Source organism: Anopheles nili, chromosome 2, assembly GCF_943737925.1.
Source record: "Anopheles nili chromosome 2, idAnoNiliSN_F5_01, whole genome shotgun sequence".
NCBI classification, from domain to species: domain Eukaryota; kingdom Metazoa; phylum Arthropoda; class Insecta; order Diptera; family Culicidae; genus Anopheles; species Anopheles nili.
This window is the reverse complement of record NC_071291.1, coordinates 566,509-591,483: the sequence shown is the minus strand read 5'-3', so window position 1 is coordinate 591,483 and position 24,975 is coordinate 566,509. Positions and strand designations below refer to the sequence as shown.

The 24,975-nt window shown below is 42.9% G+C and overlaps 3 protein-coding genes across 4 annotated transcripts; 1 reads left to right on the top strand and 2 right to left on the bottom strand.

Annotated features, from left to right (window-relative positions):
- Positions 1–2,014: 2,014 nt before the first annotated feature.
- LOC128721429 (sodium-coupled monocarboxylate transporter 1-like) lies at positions 2,015–5,343 on the top strand. Of its 2 annotated transcripts, none has more exons than XM_053815182.1 (7): positions 2,015–2,318; positions 2,398–2,557; positions 2,635–2,700; positions 3,039–3,769; positions 3,840–4,014; positions 4,080–4,264; positions 4,356–5,343. In XM_053815182.1, exons 1-7 carry the CDS (start codon positions 2,101–2,103, stop codon positions 4,588–4,590), a joined length of 1,770 nt encoding a protein of 589 aa, XP_053671157.1. In that variant the 5' UTR covers positions 2,015–2,100; the 3' UTR covers positions 4,591–5,343. The 2 variants fall into 2 exon arrangements, with proteins under 2 accessions (XP_053671157.1, XP_053671156.1); XM_053815181.1 differs by having other exon boundaries at positions 4,080–4,282.
- Positions 5,344–11,815: 6,472 nt separating this feature from the next.
- Positions 11,816–12,538, bottom strand: LOC128721149 (uncharacterized). The gene is made up of 3 exons (XM_053814872.1): positions 12,527–12,538; positions 12,219–12,374; positions 11,816–12,160 (listed from the first exon to the last, which is right to left on the bottom strand). The coding sequence occupies exons 1-3, from the start codon at positions 12,536–12,538 to the stop codon at positions 11,855–11,857; spliced, it is 474 nt and encodes a 157-aa protein (XP_053670847.1). The 3' UTR covers positions 11,816–11,854.
- Positions 12,539–19,979: 7,441 nt separating this feature from the next.
- LOC128721145 (pyrimidine-specific ribonucleoside hydrolase RihA-like) lies at positions 19,980–21,033 on the bottom strand. The gene is made up of 2 exons (XM_053814867.1): positions 20,629–21,033; positions 19,980–20,558 (listed from the first exon to the last, which is right to left on the bottom strand). The coding sequence occupies exons 1-2, from the start codon at positions 21,031–21,033 to the stop codon at positions 19,980–19,982; spliced, it is 984 nt and encodes a 327-aa protein (XP_053670842.1).
- Between the last annotated feature and the right edge of the window lie 3,942 nt (positions 21,034–24,975).

Genomic DNA, 24,975 nt, shown 5'->3' with positions numbered 1-24,975 from the left:
CGCAAAGCTTCATTACATCGTACCGCAGGCCTGGGGCTTATTGGGGATGAAAACAAGTAATCTAAAACCGTGCTAGCCATGACCAGTTCTACGTCATCGGCCGGTCCAAAGGACGCTCTACATCGCAGTTGTTGGCTGCGTAACGCTTGCAATGTTGATATTTTCGATTTTATTTTTGTTCTATCATGACACAATGCATGACACGTATTTTATTCAATTCCATCCAGCGAAGCAGCCATAATCAAACATTTCGCAGTTCGCTTGGGACAGAATCGACAAACAATCATGCATGTCTTTCGGCTCACTTGCTGTATCATCAAAACAATTCGATTATACACTCCCTGCATTCAAAGAACCTATTCCAACCCTTTACGTTCAAAAGAGAAATCGCCCTTCCATTCACCGATGCAATAATATTTACCTAGTCTGTTTTTCTGGCATACCTTTCTTAGTTCATCGTGAAATACAATATTTACTTGACCTCCTGCATCTTACACGCTACCATTTTTTAACCCTTCATTTGGAATGACTTCTCGTTTTGCTAGCTGCGCGATATCACCATACGCTGACTCATAGGTATTGATAATTTTGAAAGCAATGATTCCCATCCCTCATGCCCATGCTCAATGAACAGACGGAAGGTGTATAACGGGAAAAGCGGACGCCCAGTGTTTCTTGAGTCGTCATGCGGTTATGTTCGTCTTTTGCTTATACCATATATTGGCTTAATATTTAAACAAAAATATTTCTTTCCCATGTATCATTTGGCCGTTTGCCAGTATTATTGCGCAAGTAGAGAAAAAGATTACTTCGATTTTGAAGCACAATGTGGAGCCCCTGGAGAGCATACTCACGGCATACTATTCTTTTAAATCAGGTGTCAAGTGGCATTTTTTTAATTCTACTAATCAGCACAATCCAGCCACCTGTCGAGTGAGGCAGATATTAGAGCGAATTTTCTCATTATTCACCTTACAAAGAAAGCTCTCCACTTTCGCATTCCCCGTTCGTTCATTCTCTCATCTAATTAAAACGATGGCAACATCCTTAACGCTCCCCACCGACCCCATCAATCTCACGGTTGCACTCCGTTTCTCACGCTCGTATTATGAGCGAATTATGCAAAGCCGACGACATGCTGCCCCAGCTACGGTTCGCTAATAAACGCAGGTCTCATCTTATCAAATTAGCACTCTCTCAGGCATTTTCTCTTACTCTCCGTGTCATCCACATTCGCTCATTTTCTCCGTCTTTCTTTCGGCATTATCTTTACTTACACGCCGAAAGGGGAAAATGTTCCGTTCCCAAACAACTTCCATGAGATGAGTTGGAAATCCTTTCACTAAATCTAATTCTCGTCAAAAGTGCGCGCTAGCCGTCCTGTTCTAGGTCACGGTGGAACATTTTTCAACCACGCCTCCTCGGCTTGGTGCTATTAAGGCTATTTTTGGAGCACTAATTGAGAAGGGGAGAATCTAGGTTCAAGGTGCGCACCATTTGCCCTTGCTGGGGCATTGATAACCAGCAGGTCAACAGGTGGATATCCCTTGAAGATCGCCCTGCGGGTGCCAAGAAGCCATTTCAGCCACATGAACCTATCGCATGACAATCATGATAACCGGCTCTAATCGTCAAAATTGAATAAACGACCAACTGCTATGAACTTCGCTGTAGGAATTGACTCGAAATTGCACTCGCCGCTCGAACTGGTTCACGATCAATATTTCCCTCCGTGTTCTCGAGCGAATTCTACCAACAGCCCTTAACGAGCCGTAATTTGACCGCTTCTTCAAGCAGTCCAGCAGTCAAGATCGTCCAACTCTTATTTAGGATTATGGCCGATCGTACTCGGTTAGTCGCGCGGCTAAGACCGTAACGTCAACATCGTCTTTGATCACCGTCATCGTGTGCATCTGCGAGTGAAAAGTGTTGCAAATTTCACTCTGTTCAACCGTCCACGGACAAGTGAAGAGATGCGCACAATGATTGATCAAAGCGTTGTTTAAAGGTTTCTTCTTCCATCGTTCGCAAAGTGTAGATTGTAGTTGCATCGTTTTACTGGTAACAAACCTGCCATAGCCTACGTCACACGCTATCACAATGGCTGGGCTTAACGTTGATGAAGTGAAGGTTTCGCTGCAAAAATTCGGCCTTTACGATTATGTGGTGTTTGTGTTGATGTTGCTGAGTTGCGCTATGATCGGCATCTATTTTGGATTTCTCAAAAAGAAAGCCAAAAAGGGTGAAGCAGAGGCCGATTACTTAGTGGGCAACCGGCAGATGAAGATTATTCCAGTATCACTGTCGCTCATAGCAAGGTAACAAACGCCAACAGCTGACAGGAAATTGTAACGTTCCAGCTCACAGCAGTTCTCACTTGATGCTACCGTTTTACAGCTTCATTTCAGGCATCTCGCTTCTTGGTACACCGACCGAGATCTATCTTTACGGTGTTCAATACATGTACATCGTTGGCGGTGTGATAAGCATGGGCTTCATCATGATGTACTTCTATTTGCCCGTTTTCCACAACCTAAAACTAACATCGACCTATCAAGTGAGCTAAAACCAGCTAAAACAAATGCTGCTTCATGACGCGCTCAATTTCTCAATTGCTTTTCTTTCATTCAAAAGTACCTGCAAACACGTTTCGATAGAAGAATGCGTCTTTTTGGATCAATTTTGTTTACGTTGGCCACGGTAAGTAAAGCTTCTCTGCTACAGCTGTAGCTCTCCGACGTATTTTCATTCGGAAGGTCAGCCCAGAATCGCGATGACCAATAGGCGCAGAATTGAGGCGCTAGCAGAGCACAAAGCATGAAGCATGTTTTGGTCGGAACACGGTAATCTTCCAATTTATGCCTATTAAGTTCGTGAGGTGGAGAGTGAACTCCTACCGAAAACGTCAACAACGACTTTGTGGAGTGGCTTAAATGGAACGTATCGCTAAACAACGCGTTGATCGTTGGCTGAGATTGTAAGATTTGCGTCATTTCTGGCGAACTATGACGTTTGCGTTTGTTTGCTCCCTGCGCTAGATGGCTTGGTTGCCAATAGTCATCTATGTTCCTGCGCTGGCGTTCAACCAAGTAACGGGCATCAACGTGCACCTCATCACACCCATAGTGTGTGTCATCTGCATCTTCTACACCTGCGTCGGAGGATTGAAAGCCGTCGTTTGGACGGATGTCGTCCAGACGGTCCTCATGTTCGGAGCTATGGTGCTGATCATCGTCAAAGGAACGCTGGACGTTGGAGGCTTTTCCGTGGTAATGGATCGTGCGAAGGCAAGCGGCCGCATCGAAGGTCCCGATATGCGTTTTGACATGACCACACGCCACAACATCTACTCCTGCGTGATTGGTGGTGTCGTCTACTGGCTGAAAACGAATGCCGTCAGCCAGAACATGATTCAACGCTACCTTTCGCTACCAACAATGGCTGCCGCTAAGAAAGCGCTCTGGACGTTCATCTTTGGAACGCTGGTGCTTTTGGCGCTCTGCTGCTACAGTGGGCTGCTGATTTACGCCAAATACTACGACTGCGACCCGCTTACTACCAAGCTAGCCAAGGCCAAGGATCAGCTGCTGCCGTTGTTGGTCATGGACACTCTGGGAGACTTCCCGGGATTGCCGGGTCTTTTTGTCGCGGGAGTTTTCTCTGCTGCCCTGAGTTCTCTTTCTACTGGGCTCAATTCCATGTCAGCCGTGGTGCTCGAAGACTTCTTCAAGCCCTTCTCCAATCGACCCCTGACAGAGAAACAGACTTCGTAAGTTCTTCGTGAACATGGACCAAAGTCGGACGAACTACTTGATCGGCATGCATTTTCGATCTTTCAGCATAATCATGCGTGCGGTTGTGGCCGTGTTTGGAGCAATGTGTGTCGGGTTGGTATTGGTGGTGGAAAAACTGGGATCTGTTCTTCAGCTATCCATGAGCCTCGGAAGCGTGAGCAACGGCCCACTACTGGGTATATTCACACTCGGTGTACTGATTCCCTGGGCTAATGGAACGGTAAATGATCGCGTTTGGTGCTCTTAAGCGACGTCACATGACAGATGTATTTTTTCTCCATCCAGGGTGCTATCGTTGGAGGATCCGTGGGACTGGTGGTGATGATATGGATCTGTCTCAAGGCACAGCTAGCTATCGCCACTGGAGAGCTAGCTTTCGATATGAAGCCAGTGGACACTCGTGGCTGCAGCTATCATTTCATCGCCAGCGAGCCAATGAGCATGTTGGCGATCAACACCACTGCTCCATCGTTTGCTTCAACCCCAAGGTGAGAGATCTGCAGTGTAGCACCGTGTGTTGTTGTATGTAATCGTGTATGCTTCTATTTACCGTCTCATTAGCGAGCCAGAATTCGCGATCTATCACGTATCCTACTTGTGGTACACTACGATGGGAGCTCTGATAACGATTATCATAGCGGTCATTGTATCGTTCATCGTTGGTCCAAACAAACCGGACGAGATGAATCCAAACCTCTTCTCACCATTCATTCAACGCATCCTAGCCCGGCGTCGGATAGCGGCCCGCTGCCAACTGGAAATGGTAACTGGTGGCATCAAAGAGATTATCCAATGATTGATTTGCCATTGCCACGCTCGAATACACGTGACAAATGGCGATGAATTTTTCATCTTTTCACTCTAGCTTAAAATTGAAATTAAAGAACTTTCAAAATGCAAGGAGTCGGTGGTACGTTTTTGTAGGTTTTCGCCCCAACCCTTGCTCGCCAGCCCTCTATCCCAGGAGGATGAAAGGAAGCAAGCTGACGATACTGGTTGGGAAAAAATCACACCGAATCCAGATACGCCCGAGGTATCAAACCTTTCCGTGTTGCCTCATTTCTTATCCACTCTACTGGAGCCACTGGCTAACGGGGCCAGGACGTCGCCGGCGACTGCAGGCAGCCCACCCGGATGACGGTCCACGGCCCTTCGTGTGGCCAAAAGTTTGGCAGAAAGTGACAGAAATAACTGAAGCGAGCAACAACCTTAAAAAAAGTTGAGGAAGGAGTACAAAAAAATGGGCTAAATTATTGAAAGATTTACTACCCTGGTTTCCTGGCCGCGGTTGGTTCGGCAGAAGGGTGTACCGGATTGAAAGGGTTGGTAGTCGGAAAAAAAATTCAAACCCCGTCACAGGCGGTACTTGAATCGTTTTGCTTGATGCCACCGGCGGAAAATTGCTTCCTGTATAATTCTGCATACACTTTTTTTCTTCGTTTTTCCATTTCTGCGTCTCCCATTTCTTTCAAGTCCAAAAAGCACAAGTGAACAAAAAATACACACCGAATAAAAGAGTCCCACCGCATTGCAACGAAACGCAGGAAAATCAAGGAAATCTGACGAGTTCCAAGCGAATGCGATGCAAACGAGAAAGAAAAGAGCTCGCGTGTCGTGAAGGCAAAAAAGAACGATCCGAATTAAAAGTAAATATTTGATATTTCTTGCCCGACTCCTTCGAGCCTATGCCGCGCCAGGATGGGCTGGGGTGTTGTTACGCCATCAGCGCCTTCCATCGGGATTGGTTTCTGGCACGGCTGGATTGGGATTGGGCAGCAGCTCGAGCATAAAAAAGTACCCCCGCAACTCAAGGGAGTCTCGCCATGAACTAGCAACTAGAAAAATTTGGCCCGGCTCGGCTGGGTGACCGCCTGGGTTCAAGTAAAAGGGTTACTGTTTTCTCGTCACTCCCCCCAAATTTGTCCCCTTGTTCTACCGCGCAATCCGGGCTGGACCTTCGTCACGGTACGAAATTAAAGTACACAGGATGGAAGCGCGGAAGGAGTGAGAAAAAACAAACTTCGAACAGCGCCAGAAGCCCGATAAAGAAAGAAAAATGGAAAATTTGTGGATTTTTTAAATTAAATTTTTATGATTTATTGTTAATTTCATTAATTAATTTATGCCCTTTTACGCCTTCGCCTATGCCGTGGCACCGTGGGCAATGATATCTCCGGTTATCATTGAATGTGTTTTCCAGCCTCTCCGCAGCTCTTGGGTCCACGCTTGTCCATGAAGATGCCCGCCACCCAGGAGTGGTTGAAATTGGAGGAAAATCTTTTTCCTTTTGCGGTTGCTTAAGCGACCGCATGGAAGCATAAATCACAGTACAAGATCTCTCTGATAAAGTATCGCCAAAAAAGTTACTGAGAGGCAAAAAAGTGTTATTTTTGGTAAACTTCACTTCATATTGCATGTTTCTGAGTTCCCAATCTATCGATTGCGGTCGAATTTTACCAAAAGAGAAGAAGAGACTTTTACTCACCACACGTCCACCAAAGTGTTAATTTATGTAATCCACCAAACTGTAAATTAATTTAAATAGTCTGAAGCTTCTGAATGTTCGAAACGCGCCTCTAATCAATAAATTACAACTCGTTTATTTATTTTGCTAACGTTCACACCATAAGAAAAATCATTATTTCTAATACTTCTTTCTCCCCATTCCTTGTAGTCGTACATGTTCGTGATTAAAAGCTGTAAGGACACCCTTTAATAGTTATTATACACTTTCAAAACCTCTAACAAATCTGCAATCCAAATCTGGAAATACCTAGGAGTAGTAAAACTACCTGAATAAATATGTTACTCAAGATTATACAAAATACATTTAAGCAGGCATGGAAGCTTTACTGATTTCAATATATGTTCAATGTTTTAAAGTGAAGTAAATCGTTTGAACTTCTCTATGCATAGGTTAACCGTACCTGGGGTACAAATCTTACATGGTTCAAGCATAATGAAATGAATTTTTTCAGCTCGAGCACACACATACATTCCAGAATTACGGTGTGTCACTTACGCCTGGTATTCGCATCACTGACATGACAAGAGCACCTCATCAACCATCAAACGCAGCCTACTATTCGTAACTCCAAGAAAGCGCGGTGAGCCCTAGAATGATTGAGATAAAAGATTGAGTTAACGTGATATCGCTCGGGTCGCGACAAAACCACCTAACCGATGATGGAAAAACGCTAAAAAACGCTCGCTAAATTTGAAAAGAATTTCCACCGATTATGCTTTTGATGTGATTGAAGAACGACAAAAAACGCATATCCAGAATGGCTGAAATGTGTCACCAGCGTGCGCGAAGAAAACACATCCGCCCAGCGGCAAATAAAACGGACGGGCTGTAAATGGTGCTCTTCCACCGAGCTTAAAGACGCAGCAAACAAACGCGTCTCAACATTGCGGCTGTTTCGTCATGCTTTACTACAAAATAAGAAGGATAGAAGAAAAATTCAAATGTCCTCCTGCAGAATGATAGCATTGCTGTATTTGGGCGGTTTATCAGCTTAAAAGGATTGGCGTTGTCATCTTGTCAGGATATGTTGCTGTTTTTTCTTCATTTCTGTTGTATCACTTAGTTAGACTTTCAATTTCAAAATTTACGATCCACCTCACGAGTTAAAATGTTACATTTTTTCAGACAAAATTAAATCCTCATTCCGTCCAATAGTTTTTCGATGAATGTAATAGCTTAACTTTTCAGCAGCATACATTATGCCTCCAATTACAAAACATCCGCATTCGGTCGCATCCAACGCCTTTGCATGACTGTGATTGAGCGTGGAAAACTTAATCACAGGAACTGCGCTGCTTCCGCCAATGTTCGTTGGCCAGCTGGTAGAGTCTAAGTCTACCAGTTTTCGTAGGCAATTTCCGTTCTGCTAGTTTTCCACTGCAAACAATGACCAATTTTTGACAACACATTTTTTGGTAACAGGTCTACGAGGTCTGGATTCGATTTAATTTAATTATCCCTAACAACTCTTCCTTCATCAACCGACCTACTGTTTGGCCGTGAGGGCAATTTGTAACATAATTTATGACAGTTCGATTTCCTATGGCTAGCAAATTTCCTAAGGTTACGTTACCATTTGCTGAAACTTTTACGAAATCAATCTAAACGAAACAGCAATAAAACAAGGAAGAGAAACAACAAATCGAGGACTATCCGTACAGACTACATGCCTGCATTTAGCTGTCAGCTGGCGGCAATAATTACGACTCAACTTTGATTTCACGTTCACAGATAATCCTAGCTAAACTTTCGTTCAGTTTTCATTCCCTTACATTTCAACAAGCTTCATGATGTCCTAAATACGGTTTAGTTTAAATGGAACTTCTTCGACTTCTACCAGTAATTATCTCTACTACAGTAATAGGGTTTGATATGGTCACAATCGTACGGAGTGCTTCGGGAAACAATCAATCATGCACCAACCAAAACCATATTCTAGTTTTCAGCGTTTGTATTTTGTTGTATCAATAAATTAAGAGTTAGTTATATAGCTTCATTCAAAGTATACATCTAAACTGTAGATTTACTGATAAAATCTGCTTTTTGTTTGCCTTAAATCGCTCATTACTGGTGCAGAGTTTCAAATGTTGTAAAAAAAAAATTACCCCGTACAAAGCCCGCTTAGTTTCACTAAGTAAAAAATGTGTCCGTAGCAACACGGGTGGAAATATTAATTCGCTCTCCCAAGGCGAATGACGGAAATTTCATGATTTCCCAGCCCTGCGCCATCATCCATCGCCATCGGACAGCATTTGAACACGGGCATTTGCGAACGGACATTAATAAATTTTTTAATTATGAATTTACATAAAAAATATCAAATATCTTCAAATTACAGATAATATCTATAAATCATACCGAACAGAAGCGACGCCGGTCCCTGAGGAGCTGTCGTCATTACTCCCACAGTTTACGCTTGTCCAAAGGTTTTGGAACCCGGCAGGAAGGCATCGGCCGTTTCAGTTGCTGCTGCTGTTCCTTGCAAACCCTGTGCTTTTCTTCTTTTCTTGGACCTGTGCGAGGCTGACTCGACGTGCGACGTCCTTTTTGTTCATCCTAATGCCCCGTCTTGGGACCTGTCCGAGTTGACAGTGTCCGCGAGAGGAACCCCAAGAGAGGTCGGTGTGAAAGTGGACCAAAGACCCAAGGCAACAACAAAAAAAAACACGGAGCAAAATTACCATCCGCCAACCTCCGTCGTTTCATTATGACTTTCTCCCGTTCCTTTTTTATGGACCAATCAAAGTGACAGCAGCGCCCCCTTCACGCGGGATGCACAAGTAGCGAACGCCGTAAAGTCAAATGGCTTAAATTTAACGCTCGGTCGCTCGGGATTTCGCCATCGCCTAACCACCCAGAAAGTGCCGCCAGCAGATCAAAGGCTAGATCCTGCCATGATGAACCAACGTAAGCCGGAATTCCGGAAGCCATCGGAAGCCAATGCAGCGAAAAAAGGGTTCGTCCACCTGGGCTCTCATTGGCACGCTCGCCGAAACCGGCGGTTGCTGGTTTGTTTGTTGAGGTCAAAAATTAATTTATAATCAAATTATAAAACACCACCCCGTAGCCTGCGGCCTATTCCGTCATCATCTTCTGGGGCCGTTTCATTTCATCCGAGCTTTCTTGGGGCACCGGCATTGTCGGTTCATCGAATCTGTGAAAAGAAAATCAGCTGGGATTAGGTTTGCTTATTACGTCCGAGGGATTCCAAAAGACCATAATCGTCCAAAATAGGAATGACTCAGGAACTAAGACAGGCTCTCGATGGCCGAGCGGGCGGTACAACAATGCGACTGTACATGCGAACAGACAATCCATCCACGCCCCACGGAGCCACGTCACGAGAAAACGTCGTTCGAAGAACGTAAAACGTCTTAAGTGAAAACTAACGAGTTGTTAAAAACCCATAAACTGGACGGAGCTAGCGAAGAGGCGGGTGGACTTCACGTCGTCATCCGAGATGCATTGCCACGCCGTCTCGGAGGCGAGTCATCTGTCAGCGCGAACATCTTTTGCCCGAAAGATATGCAACCTTAAGCCAGCTAGGTCAGATTATATTTCCTCGCCGCTGCGGCCACGGTCGCGCCCGTTTACGATGTCCCGAAAGAGCCGAGTACTCTTTGATGGCTTCTGCTGGGCAGGCAGTTGGTACAGTAACCGTAGCTTCGGCATCAACGTAGAACCGGTGACAATTGCCCATGTGAGAATTCCTCGCTTTTATTGATATGGACCCAAACCGTGCTACCAGCCGTTCCGATTGCCTACCCTGCAGGCGCAATGCCTCGACCAAAATTGCCGCTTGTCTCCCGGGCGTACGTTGGATGCTGTCAGTGTCACGAAGCGCAGTTAAAAAGAAATAAAACCTGCCAACCCGAGCAACGGACGATTTTGTCTCCATTCCTGAGCCCAGTTCGTCCGATAATTCGGTGGTTTATACGATAATCACACGTATACCATGTATGTCAAAATTTTCCTACCATGGTTCGCCACTTTTTCGAGGTACGCGGTCCTTGCTGTCGAGGAGGATGGCTTCCGGGGAAGAAATGTTTCCGATAACGTACGTGTTATGAGCACCAGCAGCTTCATATGTTGTTCCATGACTGGTGAATGATTATTGACAAAAACTCGAAAATTAAAGATTCACCAAAAGAAGTCTTCTTCCCATCAACTGCAATGGAGGACTGATAAAAACACATCATATATCACATATCTTTTACTCGTATGAAACATTGGTGTATTTTTCTATCTTTTTATTTATGCTTTTATACATGTGATTATTTGTGCTTTTTCTCAGATACAACTAACAAGCCAAGGATTTAACTCCCCTGGTTAAATAAGTTTGCTTTGTAATATAGACCTATTTTTGAATCGTGAAATAAACCTCTTGTCCGGCTATAACCACATTATTTCTTGAGTACTCTAGCAAAAACACCCATTCTCCGTAAGGAAGCACCTGAGGTATTTTTTTCAAATCGATTGCAAAATCATTCAACGTATAGTTTCCTTTCGGTATCGGACAAGTCCCTTGCGCAGGAAAGTTTGAATGCTCCAACAACTGAGGATACAGCATCACGTCCTTTTCGATCATTTTGCATAAGGTGTTCGACAGCGTCATCATAGGAACTGTACTGCTGCTTCCTACTTTCCGAAATAACTTTCCTGAAATCTGATAGATTGGTAAAAATGATCAATCAAAATGAGGACCAGTTGAAAACATCCTAAGGACCAATTATATTACTACTACTTCATCGCCAAGATACTGAAGCATCGAAAAAGTTCCACTAATGACACAAGTATTCGGCGCTGTTTTCTTCATGCGCAAGGTTCCAAAGTCGACAATATCGTCATATTTCAGCGGCAAATGTTTTAAAGAGTCAAACGAAAATTCATACATCTGCAAATAACACCAAAACCGTAATAAATTGAGGTACCAACCATAAAAAACTTGTAATACCATTTATAACCTTGACATACTTACTAAGCATGTTTTGAACAAGAACACGTAATATAAACCAATCACAAATACACGTGCCGCCTGCATCTTTGAGCTGTCTTTTCATAAAATGGCTATTTCGTTCGTTCCCTAACAGGTTATATAAATATTATATCTTTAAAAACAAAAAAGAAAAACACGCCAATTATGGGATATTTCCAGAACTATTACATACAGCAGTGGTCGGTAATGATAAGATCGTTATTTTTCTCCATTAATTACAGTCCAATAAAAACACGGTTATGTGACATGAAAAAGGCTTGACTAACGATAGTGAATTTGTTAAGTGCTCGAAAACTCTTGTTGAACATGTCCCAGATCAAAACTCTGATTTAATCAGCTACAGTGGAAGATAATTGCGATCCGACACAATAACGCACAATTATAATGGCTATTAAATCATATGAACATTAGCTGCTTTCCTCGACTATCCTCTTCTAAACCTTGCTGGACTGAACTTTTTTTTGTGTTTCGCTTTATTTCAATGGTAAATCGACTCGTTCTTTGGTTGCGATTATTGTTGCATTTCCGCTTACTGGATCATTTGGTAGTAAGACCTACCCTGAACCCTCCGCAAACTTTGCCATCGCGAGTAATTATAACCTCAAATAGCCAATCGCTACGAATCGCTACAGGTGGAAATCGTTGTTCGTCCAAGATGTAATTAAAGATCGTATAGTTGCCTTTTGGAAATGGACAAGAATCTTGAGGAGGTAGATTAGATGTTTCAAGCAGCTGCGGGTAAATTGATTCATCCTTCGCAATAATTTGGCACAAGGATCCTGTTCCGTCGAGAAACATTCGTTTATGTCCCATGATATCCACCTTATACACGGACCAGTGTATCTGTGGGTCACACGAGTCCGTTAGTACATTTGCAACACTTCCAATAATTTTAACACACCTGTGTTTCCGCACCGATGTTTTGAAAGACCGTAAACGACCCTGTGACGCCTAATTCATTCCTTCCCTGACGATTTGGTCTAATTGTGCCGTAATCCATCAAATCCTTAATATCTTGAGGGATTGCTTCAAAAGTATTTAACACGATTTCATAGGACTTATTTTTTAGGGATAAAAAGAAGAAAAAACGATTACTTCTTAGATCAAACACATGCCCACTACGTTCTCTAACCGCATGGCAATACTTACTACACCGTCTACCAGAACAATATAATACCACAGCATCACCCATGCAACAAACTTCCTTACGTTACGTTCCATTACTAAAAACTAACAAGCGACCGAATTGCTACAAACCTTTAAATAAAGTCCCCACCTGTAGCGGGATTTAGAGGAGCCGTGAGGAGCGCCCCAATCCGATTGATTCGAGACCACTGCGCTAATTACGATGTTGCTGAACAACGAATACAAGTACAATGTTGCACGAAACGTTACGTGTCATCAGACACTTTGTAGAGAGCACCATTGCATCATACTGTCCATGCCAATGCATTTGCAGCAGCACATCTTTTGTGCTCTAAAATAAAGTTCATTTTCGTTTTCCGGCAAATTTACCAGTCAAATCGGACCCTAGCAACAACTGACAGCTGCACATTTGGCGATAATGGCTTCCCGTATTACGATACCGTTTTGAGAAAAGGATTTCCTGTTTGCCTCCACCCCTTAACCAAGGATAAAAAAGTACTGCCACCAGGGCGCGCGAAAAGAAACCGATAAATCACCGAGAATAAATCATCTTCCTAGCCGCCGTCCGCTGAAAGGATGCTTTCAGAACGACCCTTGAGTGTCAATTCCTGTAGCGAGAGGTTTAGTTCCTTCCGGAAAAGGAAAAACGGCTTTACGCATAACAGGTTCATTTATTTGGATTGGTTTTACATAAATTCATCCCCGGCGTCTGCACCATCCCGGCAAACAGCAGCAAAAGTTGACGATTTAGGGTCGATGATATATTGGCAGCACTTTATAATGATTGGATTGGAGTTCGTGTTGCTAGCGCGTTTTGAGCTCAGTTTAAAGGAGCTTCCCAAGGAGAAGCCTTCGCGCCAGCGGCAAAGATCTTCTCTGGACGTGACTCGATTGCGTGTGCGGTTCGAGCCTTTAACACCCACGCCATTTCCTGGTTTCGCCAACAAACGGGACAAGTTCATGCGAAGATGTCAGTGATTGCAATAAATAATAGATATTTCATCCTCCAAGTAGCGACCATAATTCACCACCGGCAGCGTGTGGGAGACGTCTCCGAGGAAACTTGCGCCGCCCATGACACTTCATTACGTGTTTGCGCCACTCGCATCGCACACGAGGCTAGTATGGTAGCTGCCCGAATCGTTCGAGCGAACGTCTCACCTGCCGTGGAAGCACTGCCGGTAGGGAACACTTCTTTCGATGCTGGAAACTGTCAAATTTCATTTTCCCAAATTCCTTCGACGCTTCTTCGCACATTAGCGCCCGATTTTGCTCCATTCCGGCAGATGCCACTCCCGGCAGTCTCTCGCATGATGTATGGATTGCTGCAACACGATACCGATACCCCTCGAACGCACGAAACACGTCAGGAGGATCGGCCAAAGTACCGTTTTTCACGTATTTATAGGATATATGCGCGATATTCGCACTATCTATCCGCGCTGTACTTGATTTATTATGTGAAAAAGGACGAAGCTTATCGGATTACGTCAAAATGTGTAAAAAGATAGCAAGGTACCTCACATCACACAGAGTGTAAAAATGCGAAGTGGTGAAAATTATACTGTCAATAAACCGACTTAAGAAACACTGTAATTCTTACAATTCAAGCTTGTTCAGTGCGTTTCGAACGAATCTTTTGAGCAATACTTAAAGCAAACTCACAACAAACGCATTCCCTGACATGCAAATATGGGAACGAATTGAGCAGAACTAAGCACCGATCAACATTCGGCATATCGGTTCAATAAATCAAACACATGCTATCTACACACACAAATTTGATGATGAATATCATTACATTAAAAGTGCATAAAAACTCTCCATCCCCCTGGATTAGGCAGGCGTGCCCGTTTTAGCTGCAAAGTGGCCACAATTGCGAATGCCATAACTCAATTGTGGACCCTTTTCCACTTTATCGGAAAGCTATCTGTTCACCCAAACCTCGCCTTGCCCAAGGCGGTGAAAAAATGTTTTCCAACCATATTCCACATATCTGTAACAAATCTCTTAACCCACAGAGGTTCGCTGTAAATGTACAACAACCCAAGCGGAAGCAAAAACACACAATCGTGCCCATCCTTTGCTAGGAAACGCCGGACAGTCTCAATCGTCTGGTGCAATAAAAAAGCGATTTTCCAATATCCTTCCAGTTCCGGCACATACGTTTCGGGCGTCGTGCGACTCAGGGAGCGAGTGGAATTCGAGGTTGAATTTCCATCTTCCGGGCAGGACCCGCGGGGTTCCGTGCCGAAGATTTGTGAGATATGTGATGCTGCTCAATTGCCCATTCAACCACAACTAAAAAAAGAAGAAATGTCGAATACTTCAAGCGTATCAGACGCGTCCTTACGTCTGTTCCTTTCCTTCCGGCGACTACCGACTACGCTCGGTCATGCTTTGGTTTCCGAATTCTCTTTCCCCTTCCAGCGTTCGAGCTCCCTAATCCTTTTATATTCTGCCAAACAATCGTCTAGGAGGACGTAGAGGGTAGTTTTCGTTCCCTAGCGGCGTATATATCGAAATCTACCAAAAAAAAACCCTGCCGAGGACGGGAAGCCTTTTCTGGGGTAGAATCTTACAGATTTCAAGTGACAGATAGGACACCGATAGGAACGACGCTTACGTTCGGGTTCGATTCGGTTGGAATTTTGCATTTGTTTATTCATCCACCCTTGGCGTCATGGACTTAGAATAGCACAACTAACAACCACCAAGCTAGTAACCACCATGTGGGAAATGTGTGTTGAGATTGACTATTTTGGGGGAATTTATCTAAGGGCAGGCATTGATGTATGTAGAACATGTGAAATGAATATATTGTTTATTCCGTTCCACTCCTCGAACAATCATTCTTTTTTCACGACACCGTAAACAAATGGCAAGGATATCAACAAACTTCGCTATTCATTTCGCGTTAGTATTTATAGACTTCTTCTCATGGGGCTACGTTATGTTAGGCCTCACCCGAGGATGGAAGGGTGATAGTAATTGCTTGTATTCATATGAATGCTTTCTCTGGCAATTATTAGACATTACAGTTCATTCAACATTTATTCATTCAACAGTGATACATTCACCATCAATCGAAGAATTACTAAAATCTAAATAATATGCAAGCACGACGGCACGAGCAATACATAAGTTTTATCGTCTAAAAGCCTAGCCTATTTTGAGACATTCTTAGCTGTCGATCGACAAATCAATATTTTTAGTTAATGCTTAATGAGCCATTCTGAGAAGTTCCTTAGCCAAAACTTCCACCATGCCTCACAGTGTACGCTTTGCAGCTAATGGATCGTTCTTATCGCTCGTTTCAACCGGGACTTTCCCGAATGCATTCTCGCTTTTCCCGCCGAATCATACATCAAAAAGTCGTTATCCTTGAAATATCTCTTTCCTTTCACTTAATTTCCACCATATTGATGGTGAAACCATAAAATTAATGTGCAATTTATGCGCAAAGCCGAAGCAAACGGCGTCTGTTGGAAGGGAAAGAACAAAAAAATATCACCCCAACGCCAGATGATGTGCCCTTGGCCGCCACATTTTCCTCTCCGCACGCCATTAAATTTCACAAGCCAACGCAAATCTTTGAAATCATTCAAGCATCGCTGCGACTCGTGCACCGCGTCGTACGCCTGGTGCCGTACACTCTTATCCTTCACGAGCTCCTTCGTCGTCAATATCGCCTTAATCATTTTCTTTCTATTAAGCAATAATTTCTTCTTCCGCTACGTTCCCGCTTCAATCCGTTTCGTATCGTTTGATTTCCTTTCGCTCTTATTTTCCCCCCATGATGGCCTTCATTTTTCATCGAGCACAAACTACTGTGAAAAAATTGGCAACGCATTGAATCCCGCGAGCCGGGAAAATGGCTGTCAGATGTAAAGTCTCATCCAGCTCGTGCCAGCTTTAATAGACTGTTCATTTGGCTGAGGGAAAATCACTTACCGCCGATCGTCAAAATCCGCCTCGACAGATAAGAACGGAAAGATACGGTACATGGCGTAGCGGAATTGAAAAATTTCTCTACAAATAAATTATGCATGCTAAATTACCATACATAATAGATAAATAATGTATTCAATATTTATTCCCTAATATCAATTACTTCCTTCATGGTGCTGTACCGCAAGCATGGCTGTCTGTCGTACACGATTCCTTCATTTTTTCCTTGGCACATCATCTCTCGCGGTTGCCGTTAGCCGGAGCGATCGAGTATGCACTCGACGAAAATACTCTTCACAAAAAAAACTCTATGAAATAAAAAAACATGAAAGCAAAAAATTCCGTTATCCTCACCGTACATTGTGCGGCTTCTTGTACGCCTTTGAAGGAAATGTGATATCAAAAAGTAATAAAATTCGTGATATTAAAATTTACAATATCGGTTGGCGCAACGCCTGTCTAGCGCAAAGGCTTTCTTCTCATCATCACATCGAAACACGTGTCGTACAATTGTGCGGAAATCGTTCGAAACGTTCTTTTTTGCCTCTTCAGTAAGGCACGCCATATATCGAAACCGAATCTTGCAAATCGCGCTACCTCTCCCTATCTACTCCATCGCGTCATATTGCTTGCTAGCTACAGCCTCTCACGAGACTGGTGTGTGGAGTTTCCACGTCGTTGATTCCGGAGAAGAAGTCATCTTCATAAATCCGAGGCAATCTTTACCGCAAACATGCAACAGATGTGATTAGCATTCTGAAGCAAGTCTTCTATTTTGCCTCCTTCCAATGTAGGAAACTATGAACGCCGTTTTTGTTACGAATTTGTCAGGAGAATTCTGTGATTTTAATCATCGATTACACAATGTAGTATCGTTCCTGAGATATTTTTGCGAATGAGAATTTTCAATTTTCAAAAAAAAAACATACGCCCTCAATGGACGACAATTTACCACGCCCAACGCAGCAAACTGTGTTTGACTTCTGCCTAGCCTTGAGGCATCATTGTTTGCACCATTTTACCACATAACCTTATCAAACCAACAACACGAAAGTCACACACGTTATGCGACGCTCACTACGAAAGGTAGAGTGGACAATAAGTAGTCAGTTGCCGGAACGTTGTCGCCTTTTATCTCGAAGTTTTTCCAAATTAATTTCATTTCAACTTTCTCGTTTCTCTAGTGGGAATCTTTTTTTTATCCAGCTCTTTGCCTTCAACTAACTGATGTGCAGCTACTATGTGACTGTTTTCCGTGCCTTCCAAAGCTGAGCTATCTTATCCCAAAATGGGGCCACAGCTTCTCTGCTTTCATCGCGTTTAGGGACTCGTGCGCCATGTCACCCATTGTGGAGATAATTTACATTCCCTTGCTTTTCTAACCACTTCAACTGCACCAGCACCAGTGTTCGCTCCCCTATGGGAAATCTAAAACATAAAAAAGAAACAGCTTCCAACTGCATCCTGCTCTTGGTGGCCTCCTTCCTTTCGGGGAAAGTTACCACCAACCAACATAGTACCCGACCCGACTCTTATGCGAAAGATCTTGACCAGCTTCCACGCCCTAATCGGTTACGCCACGGGGAACGACTAGCTTTGACCACAAGAATTTTAATTTATTTTTACACACCAAAATCCACACGCATCGTTGCCCGTTCTTTATTCGCGAATAAAAAATGCGACCACCATAATTTTCCGACAGGGATAGCAAGTGTAATGCATTCGCACGTAAACAGAGATGTAGGCAAGCGGCACCAATCACGTGCCACCACGTACGGACGCTGGGTGACCATGCAACTCCTCACGGGAGATAAACAGCAATGGGATAAAAGAAAGTCGTTTGCGTCGCCTCTACTCGTGGGGCTCTGAATGTTATCTTTTAATAATAATTGTAATATATTTTGCTCATATGCAATTTTAAATAATTGTAACGCTTCGCAAAATTTCACTTACGACTCGTGGCTCTCGTTCTATAGCGTACTTGATATGGGTTCGCGCACCCCGTTTGCGCATACAGTGCTTATTTTAATTTCATTATTCTTCAAAGCTACCGACACGAAGCCCACCATAGACACGACCATAGACCACTACCCAGAAGTATCCGTGCACATTACGTGCTCCTGCTATGCTGTGCCTTTGCGATGCTCGGTGAGCATTTAAAGAATTTTAAAAATTACAACCTCTTTGTACATGCAAAGCAGATAAACGTGCGTCCACGATTGTGTAGCGACGATGCGTGCGGAAAAGGATGTTTGCAGGCCTCGAGGGAGTTTCGCACTCCTTCTCTCCGGCCTTCATACTTTTCCGGCTAAAATGTTGTCGTTTGGGTGATTTTTTGTCTTTTTGTTTCACTACCCACGGCATAATCTTTTAGCATGTGTTCTGTGGCAACAACAAAAAAACCTTCTTTGAGATTGTGTCGCATCAGAGCTGACCTGAGCACGTGGAGCGTAATAATAATGTTTTATACAATTATGCTCGTTTCGCTCCTTCTCCTTCAAATCTTCAGCACGATGCCACCATCGAGAGCGCATCTCTTTTTAATTTATATTTTTATTTAATTCATACCAAAAGCTAACTTCCGTTTCAGCTAAATCCTCTTCTCAAGATTATAGTATCCTTTCGGAGCAGCTTCTCATTTTTTTTTCAGTTACTTTTTGTTGATTTAGTCGTGCATACATTTGCGTGACCGTTTGTTCTTTTCTAGCCATATACGAGTTAGTACCTTTTGAACTTTTAAAAGGTAAGCACGCAGATCCTTATTACACTTTAGCGCTATCCACTTCCTGATTCACGTATGGAGTTGAGCTACGGCTTCTCGGAGGCGCGTGAAGTGGATGGTTTTAAAATGTTGTGCGGTATTGCTTTTCATACACCATGCCTTTCACTGAATGAGAAAATTTTATTAATTCATTTTTTTGTCACTTATACCCACCATCTAGCGCACTTGACAATGAAAATTCTTTTCGGATATTGTAATTCCATAATACATAACTGACATTTTTATACTTAGCTAACCAAATTAAATCCAAACAACAAATAGTTCACCCCAATCCGTTTACCAGTCCTATCCGCACCTTTGAAAACAACCGTTTCACTGAAAGGAACCAAGGATTCTCCTTTTTTATTACTGCACCTATGATATGAATACGATGATATGAAAGGATTTATGTGGTTGATGCAAATTCGCATAGCCTCAAAACAACGTGTGGAACATTCGCTTGTAGATAAGTTGTGCATTCGCCAGTTGAATAAAATAAAAAAAAATGCCTTGGAGAAATGTAATAAAACATAAAACGCTTTCAGTACGATTGTCTAGTGAATGCTTTGCAGCAGAATGTTGGAGCATAAATGCCGCGACAAATTGAAAAGAACCCACAAGCTTATACAAAACCCATGTCTCATCCCGTTTCGGATGGTAAATCATTTAATTAGCAGTTGGTGTATTTTATTTATCACATGCACACACCGCGACTCGATGCGCTCCTTTGTTTTTTGCTTTTGCGATTTTTTCATTACATGAACTTTACATAGACGATCCAGAAATTTCTTGAACGGGTATATATCACATATCGTTTAGAGATACCAACATTCGTTGGATCTCATCTGCATCTATCTTGTCGATGACCACCACATTATGCTGTTTAACATCCTTGACGTGGTGCAAAATCGCCATCATGCCCCGAGTAACGGCACCATTTAGTTCTACTACCGCGTGATAGCTCTGAATGGACTCCAGGATGCTGTCATTCAAGAAAATCGCTGCCACATACATGTCGCACGGAGTCCATATTTCCTCTTCTGCGTACACTTCATGTTCAACGCGATTCAGGACTTCAATAGCTGGGTTAGTCGTCTCTTCGAACTCTTTGAAACGCCACCTGGTGGTGAATGTCTGAGAAAGAACCGTTTCCCAGGGAAACACATGCACGATCATCGGCGAGCTGTTAAGCACAATGTGTGCCGCCTCTGGGTCACGGAAAAAGTTGAATTCCGCTGCTAATGCCGTATTGCCAACACCGTGTCTATTTCCTCCCAGGATGTATATAGCACCTATTTTTTCCCTTGTTTGCGGATACATCTTGTACAGAAGCGCAACGTTCGTTAGAGGACCAACAGCTAGCAGTGTGATTTGTCCTGGATACTACACAAAACAAAACGGGATGAACTGTCAATTCCCATATTGCAACACATCTCAGATAGCATGAATATACCTCCTGAAATAGCTCGTTCATCTTCTCAACAGCGTGCACCATTGGTAGCGTACTCGTTGTAGGCGTGGAATCAAACTCAACGTCGCCGAAACCATTCATACCCCAGAAGTAGTGTGAAATGTTCCGACTCGACTCGGGTGTAATAAGAGGCTCGCTGGCTCCTAGGTACACTGGGATGTCCGTACGGTTTAAACTATCCAGTATTCTTAACACGTTAACCGCTACATCGGACACAGCGGCATTGCCATTCGCACAAGTTACCGCCTGTACACAGATGTTGTACTTCGCTTCATTCATCAACAGCATTACTAAAGCCCAAGCATCATCACCACCTCCGTCTAGATCTAAGATCACTCTTTTAGGCCCATTGGACAATGTGTCATCAGGTGAACAAGTGGAGACCATGGACGTGATTCTTCCTAGGGTTAACACGAACAGCACGCGAACTGTACACGATGTCATCTGTAATGGGTCAAAACATCACGAGCCGAAACATACTCCCTTTTCAATATTCGAAGCTACAAATTGGATGTAATAAGCTATAAAATTTATTCCACAAAAAATGCAAGCAATTTATGAGCTAGACAAATATCAATTTCCCCTCGTTAAATTTTTATTTCTTGGACGTCATCGCCCATCACCGTCCTTCCTAGGTCCATATCCTGATTATCATTAGACTCGCTTGGTCTCTCGTTGTGCAAAGTACCGAGAAGAAGGCGCAACAAATCCGAACCATGCCAAACGAAGCTCTATTCACCATTCCATCGAGGCTCAAGCGCAATCAAGAAAGAATCAGCAATCCTCAGAAAATGGTAACAAATTGAATTGATTTGATGTTTTCTCTCACGAAAACTTTTTTAAACCCACCCATGCCCATACCAACGCCATCGATCCCACGCCAAGCCATCGACTCCTACCACGCACTGACCACTGCCACAACCATAAATAATGTTGCCCTTCTTGACTTCAGAGCGACCGTTTCGAGATGGCGTCGAATCAGCTACCATTCCTTCGCAAATAAGTGCCAGTCTAAGTCTATCCTCATGCCGCTTCTTCGTCACTAAGTGTGCGGTACCAGAGAACCCCCTCAAACTGTGGCAAAGACGTTACACGACCGTACCTAATCTTCTATTCAGATTTTACACGATGGCCTCATTGTAAATGCACCCTCCGTTGTTGTTGTGGCGTACGGCGAGGTTTTTACCGATTTACCGCTTGAGAATCGGATTGCTTTCATTTCCTGTTCTGATTCCGTTTGCCTTTTGGTACTCGAGCCCCAAGTGACGGTCATCATTTGTTTGACAGCTTCCTTCGAGGAACACTAGGGTACTTTCACTAGCTTCAGCCATGGAAGTTCAGATTCGAATACCATCACTGTTGCCAAACGATCCTCAACGATTTATTCACAAATCACAAGCAATATTCTTGAGTGCGTGAATGATGGATGTCTTTTCATATTCGATGAATACGTGACATGGAAAAAAAATACACCTGCATACGTCGGATTCTATTTTGTATAGAAAGACTGGTAAAAAAAGGACAATCACAACAAAAAAGGTACGAAAGCACAAGTCAACCTATATCATCACAAGATAGACGAAAACAAGAAATTCGTGAGAGCGCAATCGAAATGCTACCCAATAAACCACTTGCACGTATTAAGAACAATCGTTAAGAAATTTAATTCTAGTTTTTACTTCTCCAAACTTGGACTAAAATCACTTAAACCATTGCATTCTCTACAGCTTACCTTTACAGTTCGTAACACAACCGATCACCACCATTGACGGAGTCCAACTAACCGGATAGTCTTTAAGCAACTGCTCTTTACCAATGTAGTATTTTCTTTGTTTGAACACTTGTATTCGTATTCGTACGCCGTACGATGTACCGTCTCTTATTGCTGGTTTACCTGAGTTATCAAACAAATAACACTCATTAACATTCTATTTAACGAGCTACCCAATCGCAATATTTGTAAATTTGAAGGTTGATGGCTTGCTTGGTAATGGCTTCGTACGATTGCCACACCATAGCTGAAACAACATTAATGAGCCAAAACGTATTATTTGTTGAAACTAAAATAATAAAAACTCAACTAAAACAATGTCAAGTAATCCATTTGCCTTCATCCAGCTTCCATCATTGAACGCAAGTATTTTTTTTTTCATATCTGGTTTGCTTAGTATGGTAAGATCGGATATACCAGTATTTCACACGACCTTAATAAACTACATAGAGCATATTACGCTATGGAAAACATACGTACAACGATACAAATACCACGATGTAATAATGCAACCATAACCTTCGAAACGTATTTTTGAGCATCTCATTGTCTTTACAAGAATAATTTTAAAAAATCGTTTCAACTCTCTGGTTAGGAGCAAAACTGTTTGCTGATGAAATACGGTTATCAAAGTCAAACTGTTTCATTAAAACACTAATAATGTTTTTGAACAAAAACGGTGCCATCTGTACTATTCGGAGAGTTAAAAACTCAGTAAATCTTAATTATCTTTCTCACACGCTACACATATTTTTTTACTAACACTACCGTTCTTCACTTTACACCCTCTTCCACCCCATGACGCTCACTCCATTTTAATGCAATTCATTTATGGGAATTGTCACCTCTTGCCTTATCGTAGGCTGCACTCTTCCGCATTGTGTTGGGCTAGTTTAACAGTGTTGTTAATTTTCCGCCTCTTTCAAGCACCTAGCAGGAATGTTCCTGTAACCGTCCTCCTCTGTCACCACTTTAACAGGTTTTCCAGTTTGCTGAAGTATGCCCTCACCGAATTGTACGGCGAAAAGCAGATGAAATACGAGAGCTACTGCTAAGGGTGTCCCACGCTCACGTTCTGATTAACTTTCTACTTTCGCTATAATTTATTCACCTAAATCCACAATAATATTATGAAATGTACAACTCTTTCCGGTGACTCCGAAGTTCCGGCGTACTACAGTGCTTGCGTTTCAAAGCTCTTGCCGTAACGGTGTTCCACGGAGATTTTCAGCTCAATGAAGCTTATGAAGCCGCCACCAGGACACCGCTCTAAAAAAAGTGATTGCAATCCACGGACCAGTTGTAGCATCTTTACACTCTTCATCTACCCCGCGCAGGAAGCCTACGATACGGCTCGGACAATGTTTATGGAAGTTTTTGTTACAAACCACTTCCGGCTCCACCATCATCTCAACGTCACTTTACACACATAAACCACAATTAGCTTTTCCACAAAATGATAATTGTGAATTATATGGCTATGTATTGTGCTCCTGTTTCAGTTAGCCTTTTGGTTCAGGACTTTTCACTCCATTGAACACAATGGCCGCGATTCAGATCTCACTATTTACTTATTTCCCATTGCACCCCGTGCCACGTATTTTGACCACTAATTTTCTACCGTCTTCAAAGCAAACACTTTGGTTAGAGAATACTTTGAACATTTTCCACCTGAAAGGGTTGTAAAAATTAAAATAGGACTTTATTCACTCGCTCTGTCTGCGAGTTGCAGGTTAAATAGCATCTCCCTCATATTTTTCTTCCTGAATCGTTACTCCTCTCACTGCCAGATTGGAGGAATCTTGAATCAGTGCTGAGCAACAGAAAAAGTAAATTAATTTATGTCTTTTATACAACCGCTGCCCCATGCTCAGTGCTTACGAGCCGTGCTACTTTGTTGTCAATGTTATAGAACCTCTCCTTTCAGTTTCCGTGGAACGATTCTTCGCCTTCAAATATAAAACGCCAAAATAATTTTTTATCTTATTTTTTCTTAAATGTCTCAATAACCATGCCATGGCCTGCCTTTTTAAGACTTGAAATTTTCACGTCACCCTATAGTTACTGTCCTGCGTACTGCGGAGACTTGGTCATTATTTAAATTCGAAACCATTCCTGTATTTCTATCGCACACTAACACTTTCGGATATCGAGAACCTCATTTTTCTTATAATGTATATATTTTATTTTGATTTTAATGAAAAAGCATGCACACTATTATTACATCGTACTTGCTGAATAGTTAAGATTAAACATGCTATCCTGTCCTTACATCAAACGAGGTATTAATAGGAAAAGTAGGAACTGTTACCGACACATTCCTGTTAACCGTTAATCCGGGTAGCGCCGTCACCGAGTACACTAACACGTTTGAGGTGGAAGGATAACTGTTCCAGTATGGTGATCCCTTATCCCAATCTCGACCGCCATCGTCATTCCCTTCTCTGCCTCCATGGTTATGGTCGTGATGAGCAAAGCTAAAGTTCTACAAAAATCACACATGAAGCACGCGAAACTTATCGCTCAATTATTATCGATGCATTTACTCACAACTAAAA